General features: G+C 62.5%; 1 protein-coding gene across 2 annotated transcripts in view; it reads right to left on the bottom strand.

Moving 5' to 3' along the window:
- SHANK2 (SH3 and multiple ankyrin repeat domains 2) overlaps positions 1 to 27423 on the bottom strand; it is a 419611-nt gene that overhangs the window by 267236 nt on the left and 124952 nt on the right. Inside the window, exons 1-2 of one of the 2 annotated variants that reach the window (XM_039235342.1) lie at positions 4445 to 4481; positions 477 to 792 (exon numbers count right to left, since the gene is read on the bottom strand). In XM_039235342.1, coding sequence (XP_039091273.1) covers positions 477 to 792; positions 4445 to 4481 — 353 coding nt within the window. Of the gene's footprint in view, positions 1 to 476; positions 793 to 4444; positions 4482 to 27423 lie in introns of those variants that run through there. The other variant, XM_039235341.1, reaches the window with a different exon arrangement.

Here is a 27423-nt window from a genome sequence, read left to right on the forward strand (position 1 = left end):
GGGAGCCACTCGGTGCAGGTGGAAACCAGGCACCAGCCGCAGCGTGCGGACCGGGCCTGGGCCCGAGTGGGAGCACCGTGGGACCGGCCGTGGCGGCTCTGATCGTTCCACCGGCCCCGTGCCCGGTGCCCTGAGGCCCCAGCCAGAAGCCCACCCCCCAGACGGCCCATCGTCGTGCGAACAATTCTCCACGACCCCACGGAGGGTGTGCCGGGGAGACTGGCTGGGGGGAGCCCAGACCCCAGTGTGAACACGTTCACAGCTCACTTTCAGAACCCAGAATGCGACGCACGGGGAAGGGACTCGAGGCCTCAGCCGCACGTCCCTCCGCCTCCTACACCTGCCCTGTGCGGCCACCACCGCACGTGCTCGCACAGGCGACCCAGGGCCCAGGCTGGCATAAAACGGGCGCTCTGGCCAAGCTCCGGGCGTGCCCTGACCCCGCGGGAGCCCCCTCCGCCCCAGCCCCTCCTTACCCGACATGCCAGGGCTGCGGGGTCTTCCTGCCGTCCTCGGCGGCGCCGCCCAGCCTGCTGAGCGACGGTGACCTGCTGTAGGGCCCGGGGGCGTAGCCCCCCAGCGTCCGGGCGCCCCCCTCGGGCTTGCCGGGAGTCTGCTGCAGCAGCTGGGGCGAGAGGCTGCGGTGCGAGGTGGCGGAGCAGACGGCCCAGTCGGGCGCGCTGGCGTTGAGGTTGTTGTCGCTGTTGGAGCGCAGCAGGACCCGGGGGGCGGCCAGCGTGCTGGGCGGACGCCGCCGCCGGTTGGAGTACGCGGGGGCCTCTCGGAAGGGCACTGGGTGGGAGAGAACGAGGCGGGTGAGCACACGCGTGGCACCGTCCGTGTGCCCCGAGTCCCCGCCACACAGAGCCGCCCGGACACAGAAGCAGTGACAGGCGGACACTGAGAACTTCTCGTCTCACGGAGGCTCAAGCCGACGCTTGAGATGGAAGGGGCTCGGGTCCGACTTCCATCCGGGCCGCCGCTCGCTCCTCTGCAGCAGAGGCGCGTGGGAGGGCCTCACGGCGCGGCCAGGGCACCGACACAGCCACGGCATCCATCCTCACCGCCACCCAAGCCAGGACCCTGGCACGGCTGAACTGGGCCCCCCAAAATTCTGGTGTTGGAGTCCTAACCCTTTGTGCCTCAGACGGCGTCTGGAGGCGGGGTCTTCGCAGAGGTGGGTACAGTAACACGGGGTCACACGGGGGGCCCTGATCCCGTGTGACCAGGGTCCTTGCAAGAAGAGGGATCAGGACACAGACACGCACGGAGGGACGGCCCCGTGAGGACACAGGGGAAGGACAGCCGTCCACGCGCAGGAGAGAGGCCTCGGGGGGCCCAGCCCTGCCCCCGCCCGGCCCTCGGGCTCCAGCCCCCAGGACGGGGGACGGTACATCCTGAGTCCCCTGTCTCTGGGACTGTGTCATGACCACCCCAGGACACGCGCACGGCCCTCCCAGCATTGTTCACAGGCTATGCTTCAACTCAGCGCGCTCTCTTCTCCACCTGTCAACCCAGGCCCAGCGGCGCGGGACAGGCGGGCACGAGCACGCCTCGCCCATCTTCCTTGTCCCGGCCTGCAGACAAGCCCCTGAGCTGCCCAGTCAGCGTCCCAGAGCCTCAGACCGAGGACACTGCCCACGGGGACGGGGTGCGGGCGTGCACACCACAACCTCTAGGGCTTGCTCCTCGGGCTGCAGTCAGAAATAGAAAGTGTCCTTTTGAGAAGACGCCTGTAAAGAAAAGCAGCCCTCCAGGCTGCGGGGAAGTCAGATGCCGACAACCCCGGGAGCCGGGGATGCACTGCCTTCAAGCCCCTGACGCGTGGCCAGCCTCCCGCTCGCCGTGCGATCTGTGTGCTCCGGGGCGAAGCCGGGCGAGCGAGCTCTCACGTCTGTGCCACCTGAGGCCAGGGCTGCCATCAACACAGACGGGCAGCGCGTGCCCTCCTGTGTGAGCCACGCGGAGAGGGGGGTCTTCACCAGCACAATCCACCAGCCTTGCCGCCCAAGGTCACAGGCTGCGGTGAAGTGTGCCATGAAAACTAAGGACGGGGGCGCCCTCCACAGGGCCTGGGCCTGACGTCAACCCCTGCGATGAACACACGGGGTGGCAGGGCTCACGGGGACAGAGGTGGCGCCGGCCGGGCTCACGGGGGACAGAGGTGGCGCCGGCCGGGCTCACGGGGGACAGAGGTGGCGCCGGCCGGGCTCACGGGGGACAGAGGTGGCGCCGGCCGGGCTCACGGGGGACAGAGGTGGCGCCGGCCGGGCTCACAGGGACAGAGGTGGCGCCGGCCGGGCTCACGGGGACAGAGGTGGCGCTGGCAGGGCTCCACTGAGACAGCTGTGACCCAGTCACCCCTTCACCGCCTCGCCAGGATGCAGGGCCATCTGGGAAGGCAGGGAAGAGAGAGCATGAGGCAGGGGACGTGCTCGGGGACCCACATCCAGGACAGCTGTTGACTTTTTGGAGCTGACACGTCATGAGGTCATATTCTGCCAACACACGGCAGCATCTGCTCGTTCCGACCTGACCCCCGTTTCCTAAGGAAACGCACTCACGCGTGCCGGTCTGGCAGGGAGCGAGGCGGGCAACCAGAAAGGCCGGGGTCGTCCTCCCCCGGGGACCCCCATCTCTTAAGGGGCTCAGCCCACCGGGAACCAGCAAGGCCTGACCCCACCGGCTAGAACACCGACTTTGGGGTTTGCCGGTCGTGAGGGACACCCTCATGAGTCACTCCCTCTGGGCAGACAGAGGCTGGGGTGAAAATCGCACCTGCTGGTAGGCGCTTCGGGGTGACTGGAGACCTGCTGGCGAAGGGGCGGGGGAGCGAAGGCCGCGCAGAGGCTGACGGCTGCACCACCCCAGGGACGGTTACCTCCGTGCACAGAGACCACCAGCAGGACGGTGTCGCTGCGAGAAAGCCAACCCCTCAAGCTGCCATGACGAGCAGAAAGCGTGGCCGGGCCCCCGGCCTCCTGGACCATCTCCCCCGCCCCCTGCCCCCCGCATCCACCAAGGAGAGGCCACTGCTCATGCCGACTGTGGGGAGCCCCCCCCCACAGACAAGGAAACATGTGCGTTCTGTGACATGAACTCGTGCTGAGCCTCCAGCTTCCCCGGCCACACAGTTGGGTCTATTTGTCTGACTGATGTGACTGTAAGGTATTAATGCCCTTGATAGAAACCGGCGGGGGGTGGGGGCGGGGGCAGTCCTGCCAGTGGCTGAGCCAGACTCACACGGACAGAAAAATCCATGAAAGAACACAAGACACACGGGATGAACCCCCTACCAACACCTCCATGCTACGCATTGGTTACAAAAACCCAAGTGCCAGAAGATGAATCTGGGTTAATAATGTAAGAAAACGAGCCAGGAGAAACGCTGTTTTTTAGATCATTTCCCGAGACGGGGGCTGAAGCTGGCTTTCCGAGTGGGGGCTTGGGTAGTGGTCAGAATTCAGAAGGACCGGTGCCCTGGGGATCAGGTGGGGCACTCAAACGGAATCACACCGGTAACGTCAGGGCGAGCATTCAAATGACAATTATCTCACTTAATCGCCAAGACTCCCATTAAATTAGTTTCCCGTGTAAGATAATTGGAAATCTTTTCTGTGTTTATTTTAAGGCTCGGTAAGTACCTTCCTGATCGCTCCAAAGTAATGTCTTCATAAACCTGATTTCATAAAACAGGAGTTTCTGTCTGACAGGCTCACTGGAGCCATCCGCGGAAATGTTGATTTTTTTTTTTTGTGAAAAGGGTTAAAAATAACTCTTTTCCTGTCTGAAAATGATTAATATTCCACCCAACTGTTTCCTTCTTTCAGGCAATCTGCAAACTCGAAGTGGGTGGATATTTTCTTAGCCGTCTTACATGCATTTATTTATACAATTTTTTTTCCACAATAGACATTACACAAGGTGTGACCGAAAGCATATGCGCTTTCAAAGTCTGCCACGCCGCATCCCCATCCGCGCGGGGAAGCTGCCGCCCGGAGATGGCCAGGGAGAGCCGAGACGGGGTTCCAAACGCGTCCGCCCTGTCGGCGCGGCCAGCGTCGGCTCCTGCCCTTCCTCGTTCCCGAGCAAGGGCTCAGCAGCCGCCTGGTAGCCGACAGACTAGTCAGAACTTCCTTTGTTTTCCATAGGACTTAGTTTCCAACGTGCGCGCCCCTCCGGCACAGTCAGCATGGAGGCACGTTCCGGAACGCCATGGTTCAAGGGGCTGGGGACTGAGGAACCCAGCCGGGTAAAACGGCCCCTCCGACTGGGCTAAAATTCCAGCCCCGCTACCACCAAGCCCGATCGCGCACCAGAAGTAATCACTCCCCTAGGTGGTGAGAAGGGACAGGGCGCAATCCTGGGAGGGCCCGGGGCCCCCCCTCGCCCAGCACGAGCCCGCTGGTTCCCATGCCCCGCGCTCCCGACAGCTCGTCCTTACCTTCCTTCTTGGTGAAGGCATTTAACAAAGACTTCATCTTCCCTCCGACTTGGGGAGCAGTCCGCTCATTATATAACCTTCTCGGACGGGAGGAAGGAACGGAGGGCCCCCCGGCCCCTCGGCGCGGCGGCTGCTTGGACCCGGGGAGCAGCGGCGGGCGTCTGGGCACTGCGTGCTCCCGAGCATAGCCGGGCACGCCAGCCCCAGCGCGCTGCTGACAGAGCCCACCCCATATTCTGTCTGTCAGCTGGGAACCAGGCGTGCGTAGCCCTGGGCTGCTCTCAAACCCCGCTGCCGGCGCCCGTCATGTGAGCAGCGCTACTCTGCTTTTGTGATCAGGGCCTCTGGGAGGAGGGGGGGACGCGGCGGGCATCCTGCAGCCGGCGGCCGGGAAACCCCGGCAGCATCCGGAGCCCGGCGCCCCGGCTCTCGGAGCGCGCTCGGGCTGGTGCTCGGGCCACTTCTGCTCCGACGCGCCGGGCGCTAAAAATAACGCGCCGTGCTTCTCCGGGTTTATTTTTAAAGAAAAAGCCAAGTTTCCTTTCACGCTGTTTGTTTGTCCGCTCGCAGACGCGGGGAGCGAGGCGAGGAGACGAAACAGCCCAGCTCCAGGGGAGCCTCGAGCCAGACCCACATTGACTGGGCAGCCCTCGCCCGCATTCTGGAATTTCTGAACATGACCCAGATTTCTGTCGGAAGGAATCAGACGCAAGGACCCAGTGCTTCTCTGGCTCACCCCGCCGTGGTGATTACCCTGGAGAAAACAGGATTCCCTCCCCCACTTTTCTTTCTTTTTCGGGAGAGATAACCAAACTACAACCCCGCCCCCCCCCCGGCTCGCCCTGACTCCAGGCAGCCGATCAAATGAGTGTGGCTTCAGAGTCCCTTTACACGTGTCCTGAGCATTTCCACCCCGGGAGAGGCGGCACTGAGGAAGTCCTATCTGAGGAGCGCGCAGGAGGGGCCGCGTGTGCTCCGAGGCAGGGGTGCCGGGGTTGCTTCTGGGCAGGGAGAGGGGGCTTCCTGAAAACGAACGGAGCGTCGGGGGGCTGGTTGTGTCTCCCGGTGCACCTGCTGCTCGGCTGTAATTAAGCGTGCGCGTTCTCGGTTGCTAAGAGAGCTGCTTCCGAAATTAAAAAGGCAGAGAGCGCGAGAGGAGGAGACGGGATGAGGAGAAAGCAACGGGAACACGTAAGTTGGATCCCATGTGCTCGGCATACTTTGGGTCGACAAAAATGGCAGCTTCGGGAGCTGCAACCTTCTGTCCGTCTGTCTGCCGCGGGAGGACAGCCCGGGGTGGGGGAGGGTCGGACGCCTCGCCCAGCGGCCTCTCTGTGCGGTAGGAAAGGACTGCCAGGGATGCACCCAGTGAGGACCCTATAGTAGCTGCTCATTTAATCATCATCTCCCACCTAACGCCCACAGCGCCCCAAATCACACAGCTCATCAGCCGCACCCAGTCTCAGCCCTGGGGGACCCCCTCACCCCAGCACGCCAGGTCGTAAATCCACACGACGGAGCGCAAGACATGGCGGAGGCGAGCCCTCAGACACGCCTCTGCCGCCGGCACATTTCATCATCATCAAGATCACTTTCTCTCTCGTGATCCACATCCTTGGTGGAGGGGCAGAGGTGGCGCGGGCAGAGCCACACGTCCCTGGACATGTGGGGCAAGGCTGAGCGGCTTCCAGAGCATCTCCCCCCACCCACCGTGCATGTCACCGAGGGCACAGCGGCTCTCGCTCGGGGAGACGTGGAAGGGTCTGCAAGGTGGCGGTGTCTGATTCCCGGTGCCCCGCGGGCCACGCGTGGGCTGGGACGGAGGCCACGGGGATGGCGCAGCCAAGGGAGCTCCTTCCTCTGCAGAGGCCGGGCCCTGCCGCGTGAGCCCGGAGAGCTCGCCAAAGCTCGGGGAACCCTCTGGGCGAGTGGGAGGCTCGGCGCTGCTCAGCCCTCCTCCGTCTGTCTCTGGTCGCTACCCTCCCAGAAGCACGGAGCCTCATCCGAGCGAAGCTGCCTCGCCAACCCCCACTGCCGGCAGGGGCGCCGAGGAGCCTGCGGGCCGGGCGGCACCTCACTGAAGCGTGCTGCTCCGGGGGCCTCGTCTGCGCCCCTGCCGCTGACCTTGGGGGGGGGACGCAGGGAAGCAGCGGCTTCCCAGGTGCCGCCGTGGAAACCCCGCCTGTTGTCTAACTAAGAAAGCAGAGGGACAAGATGGAGCCCCTTCCCTGGGCTGGGGGGCAGAGCGAGGTCCCCCGACGGGAAAGCCCCAGCGCCCCCCGCTCCCCCCACGCGGCGCCTGCTCGTACTCAGGACCGGTGGGGCCCTGGGGCTGGGCCCTGTGCAGGGAGCCTGGCGACGACGAGGCCCGGAGGCCTGTGAGCGGGACGAAGAGGCTGCCAGCCTGGGGCAGAGGGGCGGCTGGGCTCTCCTCGGCACCCCTACCCCTCACCCCCCCAGCGATGGCGAACTGTGGGCTCTGGGCAGGGCACGGACGGGCGCAACAGCCAACACACAGCAAGGGTCCCCGGGTTCCCTCCCAGGCTGCACCGGGGGCCGGGGGGGGACCGGGCCGGTGGGGACGGGGACCGGGGGGGGACGGGGCCGGGAGAGGGTGGGGCCGGGGCTGGGTGGGGCCGGGAATGGGGGGGGCGGGGACGGGGGGGACGGGGCCAGACTGCAGGTGTAATAGGGTTTGAGGAACTGCAGGAAACAGTCCTTAGCTACACACGTTACATCCATGTAATATGCTGCTGGGAGTCTAAAACATCGACAGACACGGGGAACCGGGGCTCTGTCACACTCACGAGCGGGCCCCCTGCATCCCCGGCCCTCAGGGGGGCTCTTCCCCACAGAAATCTGCCTCCTGATCGCACCCACCTGGACCAACTAAGGCCTCCTCACCACTGGCGGACACGCTCTCCTTGAATACTTCCAGCAACAGGCGGCTCACTACCTGAGTGTCATGGGTTTTGCTCTTAAGGCACAGGCTGTGTCCTCCTTGCCCTGGAGGTGAATGCTGGCCCTGGGCCCACACGTGCGGGTCCCCTTCCCTTCACTGGAAAACGGGCTTGCAGCCACCGCAAACTAACCGGAAGGGACAAAGCACAGACTCTGCCCTGTATCCTTAGGGGTGTTTTTCATCCTGTGCCCTCGAACAGGCTTTTCAGGGCAAACCTTTCCTGGAGACCAGCCTTCCCTGGGCCGTGGCGATCTGGTGCCTCAGCACGTGTCCGTCGGCACCGATCTGCGTCCTCTCCACGCACCTGCACCAGCCAGGCAGGGACGGGAGGAGACCGACAGGAATCAGGGCCAGCAGGAGTGTTCCAGCCCCGCCCCGCCCCACGGAGCAGCCCTGCCGCCGGCCACGTGCTGGGCCACGCCAGCCTGCTCTCCAGACGTCACACTCTTCCTGCTGAAACCACGAGGCCTACACCCAGGAGGGCAACGCCGGCCTCCCTGGGAAGCTGGGGCGGCGGCGGAGGGAGACAGGCACGTGCAGGCTGTGCCACAGGGACCCGCAAGCCGCTTACGCGGTCTTCGCTTCCTAGTCGAGCAGCCGCAGACGACTGAGCTGAAGGCCCAGCCTAAAACGAAGACAGAGACGCAGGACACAATTTGAACGCCCGTTTCTCCCCAAGGCTCCCGGAGAGCCCGTGGTGCGTCACTGACCCCGGAACCTTCTCGTAGACGGAGCCCCCGTCAGGCTCCCTGACACCAGCGGCGAGGCCGCCTGGATGAGAGGAGCGAGGCCCGTGGGGTCCGACTCCGCTGCCCCCACAGCCTAGGTCTGCGGACGGCAGGGCCCGGGGGTCCCACGGGAGGACCGACAGTGCCCAGTACGGTTGTGCCGGCCACCTGCCTGCTCACAGCGCAGGGGAGGCTCGGTTTCGAATGGAGTTCACTGTGGACGAGGAAGATGTGCGAGAGCACAGGCTGCTGGGCCCAGCTGGGCGGGGGTGACACGGCAGGTGGTGACCCACCCCAAACGGCGAGAAGTCCTTCGAGTCAGAGACATTCGATGTCCAGGGACAGGTGAGAGAGTCGGATGGAGGCCCTCGAGCCACACGGCTTCCCCCCACAGTGAACCCCGACTCTCAGCTCCCAGCCGGGCCCTTCAGCCACCCGCTTGCCCCCCACCCAGCCCAACTGCGGTGCTGGCCCCTGGTAAGAATACAAGGCAATAAACAAACAACAAACAATAACCCCCCAAAGCCATTCCCTCCAGCCTCTGGCCCCACACGGCCCCCCAGCCCCCCTCAGTGCCCCCAGTCCACCTCCGTGACCCCTGTCCACCTCTGTGCCCCCCAGTCCACCTCCACGACCCCAGTCCACCTCCGCGCCCCCCAGTCCACCTCAGCATCACCCTGTCCACCTCTGCGCCCCCCAGTCCACCTCCATGACCCCAGTCCACCTCCATGACCCCCCAGTCCACCTCTGTGACCCCTCAGTCCACCTCCATGCCTCCCTGTCCACCTCCGCGCCCCCCAGTCCACCTCAGCGTCACCCTGTCCACCTCCGCGCCCCCCAGTCCACCTCAGCGTCACCCTGTCCACCTCAGCGCCCCCCAGTCCACCTCGCCGCCCCCCCCAGTCCACCTCAAGCTCAGATCCCCCGCCCCAACCCTCCCATTCGAAGCCCTTTATTTGCCATGTCTTTTGACAACTGCCTGACAACAGGCTGAAAATAATTTCATTTCTCGTACAAAAAAAGGCTCTTCGCACATCAGAACATTTCAAGGCACGAAGTTCTGGCAGGGAGGACGCGCCAGGTGTGACAGACGCGCCTCGTGAGGCGTCTGGGGCGCCGGGACCAGCGGGTCTGGGCAACGGGGCTGCCCGGGGCCCGCGACATTCCGCACACCTGCCCCCCTGCCGGGCCTGGTGCCGGGCGCAGGGCATGGGCCACACGTGGGGCCCCAGCCGCCTGGTCTGGGGCCGGATCTGCGTCTTACTCCCTCAGCGGCCACGGGCTGGTCGGGCACCGCTGGTCTCAGTTTGCCCATCTGTAGGTGGGAATAACCCCTCTCACTGGCTGTGACCAGGAGAGCTCGCATTTGACCTTCTGGGGGCGAGGCCCAGCCTGGCGACCACGCCCCGGCTCGGCGACCCCGGGACAGTCCCCCATCCCTGAAATGGGGTGTGAAGGGTGCCACCTCCCCGGGGGGCCGTGAGGATACAGTGCCTGCACTTCAAGGTCGCCAGGGATCAAGAAGGAAGTGCATTTGACTTAAAAGAAATCTGCCAGCGGAGAGCAGGGCCACCTCCTCAACACCCCCCATGTCTGTAATGAGCCCCCGTCCAGCTGTGGAGAGAGACCCCTCTTCAAGGCTCCCGCAGCGGCCGTGCGCCCTCAGGGGGTTTCCTGGTTCCAGGGGACTTCAAGCCCCCCCACTGAGCGCAGGTTGGATGCCTGGCTCCCCCCTCCCCTGCACACCGGAGGTGATCCCTACAGCTCTGGGCATGAATGAACGGATGGAGAATGAGCCAAGGAAGAGCGAGGTGGTGAGTCCCAGCTCGTCTGCGCGTCCCAAGGTGCTTCTCCAGCCACACCAGGCTGGCCTCCCTGGGGCCTGAAGCCACCTCTCTTCTCCGTCCCTTCTTGCCACACGCAGCCCCCACCCCTCAGAGGCCCCGGGCACCAGCAGGGCCACGTTTGCCCACGGCCCACGGACAGGCACACTGGGCGTCGCTCAGGCCAGCATCCACAAGGCCCTGCTGTGTCTGCACTGTCCCCACCCTGTGTGTGGCCTGCTTGGTGGGCTGTGGGGCTCGTGGCCCGTTCCTTCCACTCCCCTGCTGTCGGGGCCTGGGGACAGCCAGCTGCAGGGCACGCTGCTCTGATTCGGGAGGAAGGAGCCGGTGGGTGTGGATGGGCAGCCCATCAGGGACGTGACAGCCCCCTGGGCCGCCGGGGGCGGCTGGATGCCAGGCCTGGCTCTCCGGCCACCTTGGGGGGCTGTGACCTTCTCTTGCATCAGCAAGTCCAGTTGACCCCTGTTTGCCCGAGACCCTGGTGGATAGAGCCGCCGAGGCTGGGGCTCGGCCGGGATTCCTCCAAGACCCTGAAATTCCAGATGGAGGCTGTTTGCCTTCTCTTTCCAAGTGGCCCGGCCTCACCTCCTATTCGTGGGGGGTGGAGAGGAGGGGAGCAGGCTGGCGCGGAGACCGAGAGACCGGGCTTCATAAACACAGGAAGGGACTATTTCTCCTGAATACAAACCCCTGGAGGAGACTCTAACCTCTCCTCAGAGAGGGGGCCCCTAGGGAGCCGAGAGGAAAAGACAAACCTCCAGAGGGTCTCAGTGACCCACCAGCCACACCCTCGATTTTATCTCATGGAAGCAAGTACCAAGTGCGGAGAGCAAGGGTGTGTGACCAAGCTGGGGGCAGGGAGGCTGAGGTCGTCCTGCCCACCCCCACCTCACCCTACCCCCAAACAGCAGACCTGGCTTCCTCCACGTGTAGTTTCAGCCAACTGCGGTTTAAATATTAGTAGGCAACCTTTCTCCAGCTCACAATAATTGTTAAATGAATCATGCTTTTATAAATAACGCGAGATATAAAAAGCCATCTCGGCAATAATGCGGGGTTATCTTTGAACAAAGATGTAGGTGTCTGAAGTGTTGGTAACGTTCCCAGCAGCCTGGGCCATTGAGAGAAGCTTGGCTCCTGGAGGCTCCATTGAGGCCCGAGGATAATCCGGGCAAAGGGCGCCTGACCTGGGATCTTCCGATGCCCTGGGGGGTCTGGACCTCCTCCCAGGGCGGGCCAGGCTCTGTGCGGGTGCTGGCTGGGTCAGGACCTCTGCACGTTTCCTGACACGGTGACTCGGGATTTAGGTCCACGGCCAAGGTAGCGGGGGCAGGGGCGGGGCTCAGGAGGGTTGAACTGGGGCTGGCCGCAGACAGCGAGGGTCCCCAAGGTGCGCTGTGGAAGGATCATGGCTCCAAACGGTGCCTTCTCCACGCAGCTCCACCTCTGCCCCGGAGTCCTGAACACCCCACGCACCGGCAAACGGCTCTGACCGGGAGGTGTGGGGCAAAGGGCGGTGCCACGGCGTCAAGGAAGCATGAGCCACTTCCCGGGGGCCCTTCTGACGGCCGAGTGACCAAGGACGCCTGGCCTCTCAGGGGGGACACCGAGGCTCAGAGCCCTGAGGCAAGTCGCCTGTGCTCACCCAGCCCTGTCTGTTCAACAGACTCACCCTCAGCCCCCACGGCATCCCCTGCGCCCAGTGAGCTCTGGGGACCCAGTACCTTGCCCCATCACTCAGACCCAGCCCCCCACAAGTGGCAGGATGTCCAAAGGCTCTGGTGCAAGTCTGAATCCGCGGGGAATATAGCAGTCACATATGGCACCAATGACGAGCACCAGGGTCACTGCTGTCACGGGGCTGGGCCACCCCCTTTCTGCGGGAAGGACCCCGAACGGCTTCTTACGTAGCGTGTTGCCAGATGATGGAATCGGAGGCAAGTCCTGCCTGGGTCAGCCTCTGAGTCAAGGTGGGACTCAGTTGCCCCATCTGTAAAGTAGAGAGGCTAGTTCCCACCTCACTGGGCTCATGCGATGTCTGAAGGGGCCGCCTGCCAACTCCCGTCCGCTACAGGATGGCCCAGAAGGGGGAGAAAGCCCTCCCGGAGGCTGGGGCAGGAGCTCCGCTTGGTTTCCCGCCGTGGAGTAAGGTGCCCCGAGTTCCCGAGCCCGTCGGTGAGCCGAGGCTGCACAGACGGCACTCCGCAGATGGCCTGCTTGCCCGAGTGGGGCCCACGGGAAGCCTGGCTCTCAGTCCCTGGCGAGGACGGTCGGGAAGCGCACCTGCCTCCTTGGGTACCACCGGGAGCAGCAAGGCTTGGGTTCGAGGGTCAGGACGGCGCCCTGCATCTCCCCGACCCGCCCGCGACCTCGGGCGCATCGCGTGCCTCTCTGAGCGCCCACCCTGAAGCGAGCCGGGGCTGACGGAGCCCGGCGTGTCCCACAGCCGTTCTGTGCATTGGCCGACCCGCCCCGGTGGGCTCGAGCCGCGGGGTAGCCCAGGGACCAGACGCTCCCACTGGGCCTGCCGGCTGGCTTCCCCCCGAGTCACCAGGGCGGGTGCCGTCGGCGGGCCCGCTGCCTCCATCACACCCACTGCCCGGACACCCGCATGTCGCCAGGTGTGCTGGAGAGCCAGCCGCACACAGAGGTCCCCGCACGGAGTGATCCGGTTGAAGCCGGCCCCCGAGACGGCCAGACAGCGGCCGAGCGGCCGAGAGCTATGGACTGAGCGTGTGTCCCGGCCAAACGCCCCGTGGTGAAGCCCCGACCCCCCGTGAGCTGGCGCTGGGAGACCGGCCGTGGGGCCGCGTGGGAGGAGCCCCCACGAGGCCCCCACGGCCCCAGAGGGCCACGGGGAGATGATCTCTCTCTGCCGTGTGCAGACAGCGCGAGAAGGGGGCCGTCTGCGGACCAGGAAGCGTCCTGACGAGGAGCCGGTCGGCCTCTGGAACCGTGAGGACCGTGCCTGTTGTTTCACGGCCTGGGGGGCCCTGCTGGGGAACGACCAGGACCCCACACGGGCAGACAGGTCACTCTGCCTCTGCAGCCCCCGGGGGACCAGAGGGCCTCGCCGCCGCTCTCCCTGCTCGCCCGCACAGGCCCCTGCCCGCCCCTTCCGACGCCCGGAACGCACCTCTGGCCCTTGCCGCTGCCGGGCCCGCCACCGGCCAGGGGAAGCCGCCGCCCCCACGGGCTCCCCCGCCCCCCCCCCAGCCCCTCACTCCCAAGCTCACCTGGTCAGAGGCGCGCCCTGGCCACCCTTCCTTCGGTCTTGCATCTTAGCTCATTACGTCCCTTCGTTGCCTTGATTAAAACTTGCAACCACATTACTTAGGAGTTTGCTTATGTTGTTTTTTTCCCTCCAGTTAAATGTTGACAGAGGCCGAGCCTGTCTTCTTCGCCCTTCGTCACCAGAGCCGAGCGCAGACCCTCACAAGTACGTCTTCATTCAACAGGGGGGGTAAAGGCAGGGAAGGCACCTCCCTACCCCCCATCGAGGGCGTGGTGGCTGAGACGTCCACTGTGCCTCGCTGCACGGGATGTCTGTTTCTAGAACCTTCCCACCACAACACCCTCTGCACACCTGCACCTTCTGGAGGTCGCTGGGCAGGAGAGGGATTCATACACTTCCTATCTTCAGGCTACGACATGAGACCCGGCACAAGGCGGGGGCTCGTGAAGACACGGTCTGGTCATCTGAGGTCCCTGACTGGCTGTCTCGACACCCGGGTTGCCTGTAAATCTGCTGTTAATTGTGGCTTTCTCTGATTGCACATCACATTTTCCTGCTTCTCTGCATGTCTCGTAGCTTTTGATTCTGTATCAGCCATTATCTTTAACGTGTTACAGAGATTCTGGACTCCGTTACTTTTCTCTGAAGGGTGTTGGATTTTTCTAGCAGGGAATAAAATATTGGCAGAACACTCCATCCTGGGAAGATGTGGCTTTGAGTTTTGTGGGGAAGAATCTGTTGGTTTGGTCCCGGGTTGAGATTCTGACATCACGAGCCCTTCTGGGTCTCTGGCGGAAAACCCAAAGTATTTGCCAAGCTCTTCGAATGAGGCAGGACTCGACACTCTGTCTCCCTCATGCGGGAGCTACTGAAGTCTCCCCTCAGGTCTCTGAGATTTAAGCTGCTCTGTTCCACTGGGACCCTTGGACTCTCATCCTGCACATGCTAGTTAAGAAATCAGTCCGGGATGCAATGGGAGTTCATGTGCAGATTTTGGGCTCTTCCCTTTCTAGGATTTCTCCCCTCTATTTCCAGCCACTCAGGCAGGTCTGACCTTGACCTCGAACCACTGAACCGTCAGCTCACTTTCTGTCAGGGGGCTCCCTCGTTAATATGCATCTCGTCCGACAGACTCCTCTTTTGATGAGGGCCCCAAGTTCTGTCTGCTTTTGGTTTCCTGCCAAAGCCCACAAATAGTTGTTGCTATTTTTGATTCGTCCGGAGTTCGTCACTGTCATCAGGAGGAGGGTACATCTGACTTGAGCTGCTCTGCCATCGTGGGGAGGCAGAAGTCATGGGCTCAGATCTTGGATACAGAAGTGCTCCCCCCATCGGCGGGGGAGCACACAGACCGCATGTAGCAGTGGGTCCTCCATCTCCGCGTCTGGGGGTGGGAGGTGCGCCCGGCGGGCGAGTGTGTCAGAGCAGAGAGAGGCCCAGCGTGCGGCGGGCCAGGGGGCAAACCACGCGGGTCCTCGCGGCCGGGAGGGGTCACAGGCACCAGACAGCTTTGTTTCAAGGCGAGAATCTGGCTCCTGTGAATCCGGACACGTCCAGGCTGCGGGAGGTGTGGGCAGGTGCAAAGTCAGGTCCCCACCTTTTATTTTTATTTTTTATTTTTATTTTTAAATGTTTATTTATTTCTAGGAGACAGAGAGAGAGACAGCGTGAGCAGGGGAGGGTCAGAGAGGGAGTCACAGACTGAAGCAGGCTCCAGGCTCTGAGCTGGCAGTCAGCACAGAGCCCGACGCGGGGCTCGAACCCACGAACCGCGAGATCATGACCCGAGCGAAAGTTGGACGCTTAACCGACTAAGCTACCCGGGCGCCCCAAAGGTCCCCACCTTTTAGATCAAGATGTTACCTGACCGGGCCCTGTGCAGGGGCCAGGACGCCCCGGAGAGCGAGCGCTGGAAACTGCTGAGTGCGCGGCAGCCGGTCCCCACCCGGCTCGTCGCCTCAGTAGCAGATCCTGCTGCCAGTTTGTATTTTAGGAACTAATTAAGCCTTGGTGACCGATTTAACCTTCAAATGAATTCCTTCCAGGGCTGAGCTGGCAGCCCAGTTCCTATTAGGCATCAGGAAAACCCCAGATCCAGGAAAAGCCAACCCCGAAGGGCAGGGGGGCGGGGAGGAGGGGACAGCGGACCTCAGGTGAAGAGCCACGGAACACAGGGGGAGGGGCAGACTCCCGGCTGCCTCCCGACATGAGTGATGGGTGAGTAATCCGGGGCGCACGGGGGGCTCCGAGGACAGAGGCTGTGGTTGTTACTCTGACACCGACCCCGCGTGACGGCTTCCCGCTGAGAGCGCCCCCCACTGCCGGGCCTGGGACACTGCTCCTTCTCTCTAAGTCCCAGGAAGGTGGGTACCCACCTCCTCCCCAGGGTGCAGCCCGTGCGCGGTGCAGCCTCCTACACACCAGCCGTGTCAGGTCAGTCTCAGCTGCTGTCACAGCCACGTGGCCGTCCCCGACCCTGCTCTGTCCCAAACCGTTCTCTACCCCCGAGGGGCGGCCCCTCCCCTCACGAGGGCCCTTGGGTGCCCCTGCCCTCTTCCTGGCCTGGCACTGTCCCTGCGGGGCTTCAGCACGGTCTGTGTGTCTCCCGCACGGCGCCGGGGCCCCTCAGGACCGGGTGGGACCCCCTTCGCCTCTCTGCCCCTGCTCTGCGGCCCGCTAGTGCGGAAACCACGGAGGGACGCGCGTGGCCGTGGTGACGTGCGCGTCACCCCGGATGGCTCGCCCGGCACCGGCCCATCTCCAGCAGCAGCCATGTCAGGAAAAGACATGGAAACTTCCCTCCTTCCTTTCTAACGACATTAGGAGACGGTCTTGCCGTCACTTGACTTGGGGCCAAATCACAGGCTGGAAAGAGAAAGCCACTCGGGGGGAAGCAGAGTCACGCGTGGCGGCGGCCAGGCGGCCACTCAGCCTTTCAGAGATGCCGCGCCGGCTGCCTCAGGGGCCCTGGCCCGCCGGTCCCGGCTCAGCCCGTGCCGACATTAGCTGTGCCATCTCGGACAGGCTGTGTGACCTCTCCGGGCCTGTCGGTGAGGCTCTGGTGACGCCCTTTGCACGTGGCCCTCAGGGGCCCCAGGGCTGGACAGAGGCAGGTGGGCAGGGAGGGTCTGCGGAGCTGCCCACCATCCGGCGTGACCCCCCCAGCGGTGCAGGCTCACGGGCCCGGCCGGCGACCTCTCCCTGAGGTCACGGGTGGAGCCAGAGTGTCAGGACTCACATCTGCACCGAGGGTGTGTTTGGCACGGGCCACCTCACTGACAGGCTCAGAGAGGTCACACAGCCTGTCTGAGGTTGCACAGGGCTGAGCCTGAGCTCTCACGGGCGCAAGGAGGCCAGAATGAGCCTCTAGGCAGGAGGCCTGAGGCCGCGGGGGCCCCGGGGAAGCTGGGTGTCTCAGGCGCCCACACGGAGGTTCTGAGTAGGAGTCCAGGGAGGTGAGCGTGGAAAAGAGGTGGGGGCCGTGGGCGGGACGGCTGGGCTGGGGGGATGGGGCCGGGTGGCCCTGGAGGGCGTGTACGGAGGGGGGTGTCATGGACCGCACGGTGGCCCCTAAACTCCTATGTGGAAATGCGAACCCTCAATGTGACCGTCTCCAGAGAAGGGACTTCACAGAGGTGACTGAGGGAACACGGGGTCACCCGGGGGGCCCTGATCGCGTGTGACCTGGGTCCTCGTTAGAAGAGGGATGAGGACACAGACACTCACGGAGGGACGGCCCCGTGAGGACACAGGGAGCACGGCCGTCCACACACAGGAGAGAGGCCTCGGGGGGCCCGGCCCTGCCCCCGCCTGGACCTCGGGCTCCGGCCCCCTGGATGGGGACGGTGACTGTGTGTGGTGTGCACCGCCCCGTCTGCAGTATCTGTCACTGGAGCAGACGAACACAGCACTCGGTGATCCCCACGCGGCCCCTGCGTCCGTGCCTCCCAAGCAGGGCTCCGGACGCCCGGTGCGTGGCCGGGGACTTGAATTTCCCACAAGCTCCGCCCCCTCGAATGGATGACTGTCCCACCTTCATCCTCCCCGAGGCTGGAGACCTCTTCCCCCACAACGCCCCCTACCCTCCCGGGGAGGGGCCGGGGCTCAGTCCCTGGGGAGCAGCCGGGGCCGTCGTGTCCACTGCGGGCCCCACGCACGTCTCCGCACAGAAAGCATCTTCCAGCACCTTCGTCCCGATCACTGGAGCTGCCCCCACAGCCCTGGCTCCGCTCGCTAACACTCGGCGTGAAGAAACCCAGCGAATGTCCTATTTCCTAACTGGGTCAGCGGAGCAGTCCCCTGACCCACACTCGAGCCGCTCGGCCACCGGCACGCTGCTCCCTGTGCCCCAGACACTGTCGTGTGGTTTGTCCACATGCTCAGCTCACCCCCGGGGCAAACCTTTCGAGCACAGCGCACGTCTCCCGACCTGGCCGGTGGCCCGCTGCGCAGGAGCCAGACACGCCCCCCCGGGAACGGGGACACCGGACAGGGTCTGGCTCTGCCGGTTCAGAGCATTCCCGCTCCCGTCACAGCTGCTGAGCCCCCGCTCGGGCCAGGACGTCGGCGCCGCACACATCTTTGCACACGCGGCCCCTCCTGCCGGGAACCGGCCCTCGGATTCTGATCGCAGAGGCCCACCTGCCGGGCCCGAAGTTCTGCACGTTTCACAAGCTGCTTTCCCTGAAGAGTAATACCGACGTGCACGGCCAGGCAGCTGCGACCAAATCTCGTCGGAAAAGAAAGAAAAATTTTTTTCCGGGGTGAGAAATAGTGTTTTCAATCAGGGAAGAATACATTTGGGAAGGTGAGAGAGTTGCCCCGCGAGCGGCTTATCCGAGGGGAAGGATTCCACTTGCAGACGCATCAGAGCCAGACGGCGTCTCCTGGCAGGGGCGGAGGGTGCTGTGCAGCCTCACCCCTTCCTGCCCCTTCGGGGCCGCAGGGAACGGTCTCCTGCCCTGCTTCAGGGGCCTCCGCGCCAGGACGCAGGCGGGGTGCTGGGTGGGGTGGCTCTCACATCCCCCCCATTAGCTGTGAGACCATCCCTGGGGCTCTGGGGGGGCCGTGGGGACCATGGACAAAGTGCGTCCCCAAGAGACACCCACGGAGAGAAGCCCCATGAAACGACTCAGATGACCCCCTTAGGAACCGAACCAGCTCCCCCCGTGTTACACAGACACGGAAAACAGACGGCGCACGTCCGGCCGGCTTGCAGCTGAAGGTAGAGGCCGCGTGAGGGGGCGCATGCGGGCTGTGTCCCTGGCCCCCACAGTCGGACGACGGGCCCCACGCGGTGAGGCAGGAGAGGGGTAGTGCCCCGGATGGTGCCCGTCTCCCTGGGGAAAACAGGAGGCCACGGGCAGCCCCTATGCCTCAGGACGTTTCGTGGAACAACGAAAACAATGACAGAACACTGGCGACCGTGTGACCGCAGCCCCAGCCCAGCGAGCAGAAACGTTCCCATCCCACGAGACCAGAGAGGTTCAGTCACCCACCCAAGGCCACACAGCCCCGAGGCAGGCGGAGACCCCAGAGCTGGTGTTCTAATTTAAGCCGCACTGTCCCACCCCTGGAGGACTGGCCCCCACGGCGCCGCGAGCACGGAACAGCGTCACCCAAACGCGGAGCCTCTGGTGCAGCCCCTGGCACAGAGGATGCGCTCGGCGTGCCTGGTGGTCGCACGGAAACACCCCACCGCCCGGCCAGGCCTCCCTTCCCTGCTCTGAGGAGCGCTGTGCCCGAACAAGGCGGTCGCACCCCCGTTTGACGGATGAGGGGTGCAGGCCTGTGCAGGCAGAAGAGCCCCCACCAATGCAGGGTCCTGGGGGGCTCATGGGGAGGCCTTGGCTGTGTGATCCTGACCAGGCTGGGAGACCGTCCCTCCCGCCGACCTGGGGAGATGATGTCCACACCTCTGTCTGCATCATCCTGACGACAGGGTCCCCCAAACGCAGCCCTGCCCCACAGGCAAGAAAGTGACCCCAAGAAGCAGGTGGGCTATCCCAGAAGCTGCTAACTGTGTTAAAGATGGGGGGCTGGGGGAGCTGCCCTTGGCTTCTGGGTCATCCGAGGAGGAGACTGTCCCCACCCCACCTAAGTGCCCTGGAGAGGGGACGGACCCCAAAGCCTGTCTGGGCGTCTCTGAGCACATAGCAGCCCCAGCTGGTGCCAGTGTTGCCCCCAAGCCCCAAATCCACAGCCCTGGGGTCACAGACGGAGCTTTGATGCCAGGCAAACACACCGCTGGCCTGCAGATGGTGAACTGACTCGGCTCCGCCCGGAGGCCCCCCACCCCCGAACCCCGCGACTCAGCCCGGGGCCCCCAGAAGGCAGGCGCAATGGGCAAGGGTGGGGCCGGACTCGGGGACCGTGCCCAGGGCCACCTGGGGCCCCACGGCGGTCAGGCTGGGCAGACACGGGGTACAGGCTCCTCGCAGTGCGGGAAGCAGCCGGCAGGGCCCGGGGAGGGGGCGGCTGTTCGCTCCGCCCGCCGCAGCCCCCGAACCAGGAGAGGAGCGGCTCTCCCGGGACCGCCGTTCCCCCCCCAGGCCCGTGCTACAGCGGTATTATTACTACTTCCTAAAAAAGAAGCCAGAACCCTGGATTTCTACATGAAATCTCCTGATTTTAAATGCCGACTCGTTGCTATTTTATCAAAACGTGTCTTACAGGATGGGTAAGAGCATCTGCCTGTAAGCCGTCTGGAATTTGGGGGCTGGGGGTGTGAAAGACAGTGGCTCCCTCTCGGAGCACCCCTGCAGGGGAAAGCGGGTACCGGCGACCCAGCCCCAGCCCCCACCGGGCCCAGCAGTCAGCTGGTTCAGTGTCACTTCCCCAGAGTGAGTTTCACCTGACCCTGGAAGCAGATTAGACGGTCCGGTTTGGGAAATGCCAGATCATACAAAGTTAGGGGGCTCCTTTATTGCAGGACTTATCAGGGCCTTTAATGCTCTAAAATGCATCCCAAGGGTCAAGAAGGGAATAAAACAGGCAGCATTTCCAGTGGGCTTAGACCCCAGACCTGTGTTTGGCAGAGCAGCCATGGGACTCGCTAGAAGCCAGCACTTGTGTGCGTGGCATCAGGGGCCCGGTGCAGAAAGGCTGAGGGAAGTGACATGGGCATGCCGTCGTGACGCAGGCCACCTTCAGGTCCCACCTCAGGTTCAGAACCAGAGCCTGGGTCTCGTGCCCCCAGTGGGAGCCCGACACAGCCACTCGGGGCTTCCGACCTGCAGACCCCGCTCGGGGGGTTAACGCCAAGTCCCAGGAGGCCCGGGCCGCGTGTGTGGGGAGGCCATGGTGCTGGTCAACGCTGGTCAGTGCTCCCGCGTGGCGAGCAGGCCCCGGCCACGCCCCCCATCACACCCCCGGAGCCTTGTGCACGGGAAGTGAGCCCACTCTCCCCTGGGGGCGGAGGCAGCGAGGGGCCCAGGCTCGGGTCCCGAGAGCAGGACCCGGGGTCAGCGCCACACCCCTGGGCCCGTCCTCCTCCGTCAAGGGGACACGCATGCCGAGTGAGGGCGACGGGCTAATACCCACGTCAGCTGCTCCGGGCTGTTCTTCGTATCTGGCTCTGCCACGCCGAGCGACCACGACACACAACATGCAGACAGAAACGTCACGTCAAAGTCATGGACATTCACCGCTGACCAAGCCTCCCGGCTGATGGAGCCTGTGTGTCTTCCCCTCCTTTATCTTTTTTTTTTTTTTTTAAGAAATTATTTTTAATTGTGGTAAAATGCACATAACATACAATTTGCTGCTGCAGCTCAGCGCACAGGTCGGGGGCACGGAGCACATTCACACTGCTGTGCAGCCATCCCGCCATCCGTTTCCAGAACTTTCCATCTTCCCAAATGGAAACCCTGCCCCCGTGAAACACTGGCTCCCACCCTCCCCCACCCCCAGCCCCGGCGCCCACCGTCCACTCCCTGTGTCTGTGAATCTCACGACGCCGGGGACCTCATATGAGTAGAACCACACAGCATCTGTCATGTCTGCTTCTGTCACTCACGTCCCCAAGGACATAAGCTCACGTCCCCAAGGTCTGTCCATGTTGTAGCAGGTGCCAGCGTGTCCTCCCTTATCTCCTCGAACCTTCACAACTGGTCAGGAGATGGAAACTCAGGTGGCCAGATGGGCTCAGAGAAGTCAAGCGACGTACCCAAGGTCACACAGCCACCTGGGACTTGACCCTGCGAAGTCTGCCCCTGAGGCCCGTGCCCAGGTACTCACTCTCCAGCCCCGGTGGCCACGGAAGAGAAGGCAGGACGTCCTTTCTGGATGAGCGGTCCCCGGATTCGTTTCCAGAGTGGCCACGACACATCGCCACACGTGGGGCCTCTCTGAACAGCAGAAATGTATTCCCTCGCTGTCTGGAGGCCAGAGAGGCAAACTAGGGGATCAGCAGGGCCGCGCTCCCTCGAGGGGCCCTGGGGAAGGGTCCTTCCTGCCTTTTCCAGGCTCGGGGGCCTCGACGTCCCTGGCAGCCACAGCCTCTGCTGCTGTTCCCCCCGCGAACCCACGGTCTGTGCCTGCCCCTCCCCCTCCCTGTGCAGACACCAGCCTTCGGATTTAGGGCCCGGCCTAATCCAGTATATGGCCTAATTTTAGCTGAACTAATTAAATCTGCAAAGTCCTTATTTCCAAATAAGGTCACGTTTAGAGGTTCTGAGTGGACGTGAATCCGTGCGTTGGGGAGGGGGGGAGGGGTGAGAGCGGCACTGTTCCCAAGGAGATCGCCCGGAAGAAGGCACCTCAGTGTTAACAGTGGTGACCTCAGGGGGCGGGGCTCGGGCAATTTTCCTCTGCACATTAATCGATTGCTTCTGTGTGATCCCTGTGAAGATCAAATACTACCTTTCTGTTAAGAAACATCAAGAAAATGAGGAATACATTTTTGATAAAAGCAAAATTATGCCAAGCCCCAAAGGCACCCGTAAGCACCTCCAAGAACATTGAGAGACGGTGACCAGCTGGTGGCTCAAGTGGGTTTGGGGCCCTTTTACTGCGGCCACCGCTGCCTGCTGGGCCCCCGCAGGCGTGACGTAAGCTCAAGGCAGAGGACTGAGCGGCTCTCAGGGGCCCCAATCCAGCCCTGCACCCCAAGTGGGACTCCCCTGGCTGGAGGGAGGGAGGGCGGACAGACCCCAAGGTCACGGCTCAGGCACAGGCGAGCAAAGGCCCTGTGGGAAAGGAGCTTCGGAAACGTGCTGAACAGACAGACTCTCACCCCCAAACGGTCCAGCCGCAGGCCGGTCACCACAGAAAGGTCAGGCTGGGGACGGCTCCGCGATGCCGAGCGCAGAGCCCGGAGGAACGCCCTTGGCCGGGAGCGGGAACGGGCAGCAAAGCTGTGGGACCCGGAGAGCCCCGACCCCGGCCGGTCTGTCCTGAGAAGGGACGGGCTCCTACTTCCTGTACAGTGTCCCGCTGCCCTGGGGGCCCGCTTCGGGAGGGGACAGCGGCCGCATGTGCCACTCCGTTTTGGTTTTTGCAAAACAGGCCCTCGATGGTCTAATGATCTGGGCCTGGGCCTGCTGTCCCAGAAACCTGGACACTCCTGGTGACCCGTTCACAGAAAGATCGGCCGTCTGGCCGGACACCCACAGGCACCCGCAGACACCCTGTGGCCCCAGCTGTTTGCACAGCAGGCCTGACCGCTTGCCACCCACCCCATCACGAGCGGTAATGACAAGCGGCTTGCCCTGCCCAGTCCTCTCGGATCCAAGCTGCTTGCGCATCGAGAGCTCGGGGGAAACAGGCGGGTATCAGGAGCTGGTGGGCTGCGCCGTAGCAGCTGAGAGGGTACCCGTTTCCTGCACGCTGCCCAGTGTGGGAGCAGGGAAGGCAGAGGGGTTCTCAGAAGCCCCCCACAGCCATGGCCCACCCCGGTCACTGAGGACTGCAGGGCTCTCGCCGCTGGCCCCCACGCCCCCCACTGAGCTCTCGACAATTACGGCAACGCCTGGACACCTCTCCTTTCCGCCAGCCTCTCCTCCCCTCATCCAGCTGCAGCCACAGAGTCCCCGGAAGTACGGCTCCCAGGAGGGCGTCCGCTCCAACCCCTCCATGGCTCCCTCTGTCTGGAGGGACCCCGAGGCCCTCGCAAGCCTGGCCCCACCCACCTGCCTCCCGTGTTCCCTGCCTCTCACGTGCAAAGGGCCTACCCGGTCCCCGGACCAGCCAGGACCACCGGCCAGTCGCTGGCTCCTCCAGCCGCAGACCATCTGGACCCACACGAGTGCTGTAGCTGGTGACGTGCGCCCCGCTCTGCGGTGGGTCAGGCGCATTTCTAACAACCGGGCGCGTACTGACCCACGTGAGCACCCGCGAGATGGGGAGTGTATCTTACTGCCCTGCGAGGCTGTCCCAGGGAGGCAGAACCTACCAGAGCAGAATTATTCCATCGCCCGCATCCCCGCTGCACCCCCTCTATGGGCACAGGCTCAGTGGCCTTTTGCCCGGTGCCCCTGAAAGGCCAGGTCAGGGCTGCGTCTGGGGCATCCTTGCAGCTCCAGTGGCCGTCAAAGTGGCTGGCCCTCAACACACAGCTGTGGGACTGACCGATAAAGCCCTGAGTGTCCTCACCTGCGGGCTCCTCCTTCTGTCTCCCTGCAGGGCACACACGCGTCCACACTGCTGTACTGGCAGGATGAACAGAACATTCTGATCACCAGGAATAGTCCAGTAGTTGAAAAGGTCTGAGAAATCATCTATTTGACATCTCATTTGTGGACCAAAGGAAAGGCTGGCCAGAAGATGTGTACGCAGGAAGCAGGGATGGGGGGGGGCCCTGGTGCCTGACCAGCCAGAGGACCCAGCGCCCATCACGTCACGCCCCTGGGTGTGGGCACTGGTAACAAAAGCCAGAGTGAAGGAACTTCTGGGTTCAAACCTCAGCCCTCAACCTCATAAGAGACAGTGGGGGAAGAATAACTAGAATGAAATCTGCCTTCTGTGCGCGTGGCACATCGTCGGCATTGAGCACAAGGCCTGGTGTGTGGTAAGCCTGCAGCAAGTGGGGAATGAATGCCTGGGCGGATGGACAGGTAGATGAGAAGGGAAAGGGAGGAAGGGCAGGAGGCGCGGTGAGGGATGAATGGATGGAAGAATGGGTGAGAGCATGGCAGCTCGTGGTGGGTGGGTGGTGAATAGATGGGTAAGTGGATAGATGGATGGATGGGTGGGTGGGTAGATGGATAGATGATGTATGAATGGATGGATGAATGGGTGGATGGATGATGGACGGATGACGGATGGATGCGTGGATGGATGGATAGGTGAATGAATAAATGATGGATGGGTGGGTGGATGAATAAATGATGGATGCGTGAGTGAGTGGACGGATGGATGGCTGAGTGGGTGGGTAGACGACTGGATGTTGGATGGGTGAACAGGTGTTTGGATGTATGATGTATGAATGGATGGATGTGTGGATGGATGGATAGGTGAACGGGTGGATAGATGGGTGGGTGGGTTGACAAATGGGTGGGTGTGTACATGAGAGAATAGATGGATGAATGGATAGATTGATAGATAAGTGGGTAGATGAGTACTTTGAAAATTACAATATCATCTGTGTCAAGCTCTATGCTAATTTCCTTAAGAGAGGCTGCCAACAGCTGGCCTCAGGCCAAATCAAACAGCATCTTTTAATTAGTCACTAACATATACAAGTTTAAACACTTCACATACAGAGCCTGTACCTTTGGCCACACTTGCACGACGAAAGAATATGGTGGCACCCGGCCCACATTCCTAGACGGCACCTGCCGCCAGAGCCAAGCCCAGCTCCCCCCAAAAAGCGTTGAGTTCTCCAGGTCCTCACAGCACCCCCCCCTGCAGTTTGTAGGGTTTGGAAAGGAAAGATCCTTTTTTGTCCACAAATCTTTCAAAAGAGTAAAAATGCAGACCCTCTGTGTTTTTAACGACAATGCTGCCCTCTGCTTGGCTGGCCTCACCCACTTCCCTGCCCTGCACAGTGTGTCGGTGACCTTTCTTGATGCGTTATTGACTGACTGCTCTACAGCAATCCTATGAGACATCTGATGCCATGTTGTTATCTCTCAGACCCTCAAAGAGCTTACAAAATTGCAGCCAGGAAGCCGGTGGTGATGCTGGGGTTCAAACCCTCGTGTCCGGCTGGCTGGCTGCGCCCGGGGCCGCTTGCCCAGCATTGCCATTCCCTCCCCTCCCCAGCCTCACAGGGACTTGCCGCTGCCCCCTGCTTCACCGTGGTGGACTGAGGAGTCCTGTGGCCCATGCTCTCACCCCCAGGCCACGCTGGAGCCCCGTGCTTGCCTCTCAGGCTGCCACGAAGCAGGATGGGGAGATGGGTCCCAGAGCCAGGAGGAATTCTGACAGCCCGCGGCACACAGCGGCCTCAGCCCACGGCAGGGTAGCCGATGCGAATCATTGCGCTTTCCCAAAAAGATACCAGGACGTCATTTCGCAGCGAGCTCGGAGATCCTATTAACTCTGCTGAAGGTGGAACAGAGGCAGCAACAGCCGGTATCAGCGACCCGGCGCCTCCGTGGGCCAGGCGCTGCATAACACGCATCCTCTCCCAGAGCTGCAACCCAGGGAGCCCTGGCCAGCCTGGCCCGTACGCTGCGGGGGCCCCTGCGGCCCCCAGCGGCCCCCAGTGGCCCCGTGCTGGAGCCTCAGCTCTGCTGCTTGAGCTCTTGCGGCCTGAGTCTCAGGACACGGTGCGGAGAGGGAATGATTCAGATCCCAGCGCACCCGCGACCCGTGCTTCTCAGCTTTCATCCCAGCCCAAATGTGCCGGGAGCTAAAATTAGGGGAAGGCTTGTACCCAGCCTGCGCTCTGTCAAGAAAGAGTGGGGTTCTGCTCAGAAGCCACCCAGAGCATCTGCTTCCCATCCTCTGCTCATAATGCATCTTAAATGGAGCCATCAGAATTCACTGCCACGTTCCCACGATAAACGGCAGCGATGGCCACTAAATTTGCATGTGCTGAGCGCTCGAGCTGCTTCTTCACTGAGTCCTCAACACAACCGTGTCTGGTAGGCGGGGTAGCTGATCTCGTGCCTAAAAGCACACGCGTGACCATCGCTTTCTTCAATCATCACCAGCCACGCAGCTGGCCAGGATCCCAGGCGTCGCCCCACACATCCCATCCCGGGCAGCAAGGGGGGCTCCCAGCCTGGCTCTGGCTCTCCATCCCCATGCCCACGGCCGGGTCTCCCTGGACCTTCCTTCCAGAACCTTCCTTCTCCTTCCACAACCATCCACATGGCAGTGAGTGGGCTCCTCTTAAAAATAAATCATGGTGACTCTTCTGCTAAAATCCCTCAGAGGCTTTTTTTCACCATGTTTAGAACAAAATCCGGACTGCTGATTTTGGACCATGAGGCCCCAAGGACCCAGCTCCGGTCTCCAGCCTAACATTCCACCCCTAGGCGCTTGCCAACCTGCTCACACCACCACGCTGGCGATCCCGTGGGAGCCCAGGATTATCCCAAATGAGCTCTTCCCACCTGAGGGTGTCGGCAGAAGTTGTTTTCAGGAATATGTCACCTGCACCCCTCTGCATAGCTGACCCTTTCACCACACAAATTTCAGCCCAATGCCGTGCTCAGTAGAACCTTCCCTGAGAATTCTCTTTTACCGGGGGACAGTCCCTCTCCCCATGCTATTTCAGCAGTCCCATCCCCCACTGTAGCACCAATGCCTAGCATGGGGTCAGAAAAATCTTGGTACATATTGGCATGGATGGATGGAGGGAGGGAGAGATGAAAGGGTGGATGGGTGGATGGATGGGTGGGTAGGTGGGTGTCTAGGCAGGTAGATATTAGGTGGGTGGGTTGGTGAATGGATGGGTGGATGGGTGGGTAGATGGGGAGATACCATCACCCTCAGCACAGAGTTAAGCTAAAAATAGAAAATGACCATGAAAGCGTGTATCATAGTTGTAGAAAGAGAGTTATTAGCACTGAGACAAATCATGACCGTGTAACTCTGGTCTGTGACGGTGACTAAGCACGTGCAGTGTATGGCGCGTGTATGCGCATGTGCACATGGGGGAGGAGGTGCTTTGCCCGGTTCTTAACCGCTCTCTCCCTCCGACCTCATCCCCTCCTTTCTCTCACCATCACTCTGGATAGAAGCAGCTGTGGTCCAGCCAGACTTTACTAGTGTGAATATCAACAGCACTTCCTCAGCTAGCTCACTCCTCCCTCTGT

Source organism: Hyaena hyaena, unplaced genomic scaffold (genome assembly GCF_003009895.1).
Source record: "Hyaena hyaena isolate Hyena2069 unplaced genomic scaffold, ASM300989v1 scaffold_98, whole genome shotgun sequence".
Lineage (NCBI taxonomy): Eukaryota > Metazoa > Chordata > Mammalia > Carnivora > Hyaenidae > Hyaena > Hyaena hyaena.